The 493-nt window shown below is 62.5% G+C and overlaps 1 protein-coding gene across 1 annotated transcript in view; it reads left to right on the top strand.

The window, feature by feature from the left end:
- Window positions 1–493, top strand: part of ETH_00039210 (uncharacterized protein) — a gene marked incomplete at both ends in the record, with an annotated part of 2,742 nt that overhangs the window by 445 nt on the left and 1,804 nt on the right. Inside the window, one exon of the mRNA XM_013375302.1 lies at window positions 200–460. Coding sequence (XP_013230756.1) covers window positions 200–460 — 261 coding nt within the window. The remainder of the gene's footprint in view (window positions 1–199; window positions 461–493) is intronic.

Here is a 493-nt window from a genome sequence, read left to right as displayed (position 1 = left end):
TGCTGCTGTTTAGAGGCTGCTGCTGCTGCTGGCTGCTGCTGCTGCTGTTTAGCTGCTGCTGCTGTCTAGCTGCTGCTGCTGCTGCTGCGAGGCATTATTAGCGTTTCCACTTTTGCCGCTCTCGCTGCTCTACCTTTGGCTTCTGTTTCATGTTTCGCCTCTTGTGCTGCTGCTGCTGCTGCTGCTGCTGCTGCTGCAGGGCGACTTGAGCAGCACGCTAAGCGCAGTTCCTTCTTTTGCTGCTTCGCCGCTGCTGAGCGGGGGCCCCTCTGGGCGCTTTTGGGTACCGGAGAGCATTTGGGGGCCCCTGGAGGAGGAGCTGCAGCAGCTGTTTAGGGGCCTTCCTGCTGCAGTAGGTGGCGGCCTTGCTGCTGCTTCCCGTGCTGCAGTGGACGCCGTGCTGCACGTGCTGCAGCAGCAAGTGCGGCGGCGGGGCTTCGTGGAAATGGGGGCCCCCGAGGTGTTGGCGCTGTGGTGGCAGCTGATGCAGCAG

Source organism: Eimeria tenella, genomic scaffold (assembly GCF_000499545.2).
Source record: "Eimeria tenella Houghton genomic scaffold, Eth_scaff2659, whole genome shotgun sequence".
Taxonomy (NCBI): Eukaryota; Apicomplexa; class Conoidasida; order Eucoccidiorida; family Eimeriidae; genus Eimeria; species Eimeria tenella.
Note: the sequence above shows the minus strand (reverse complement) of the source record. Positions and strands in the feature narration are given on the sequence as shown.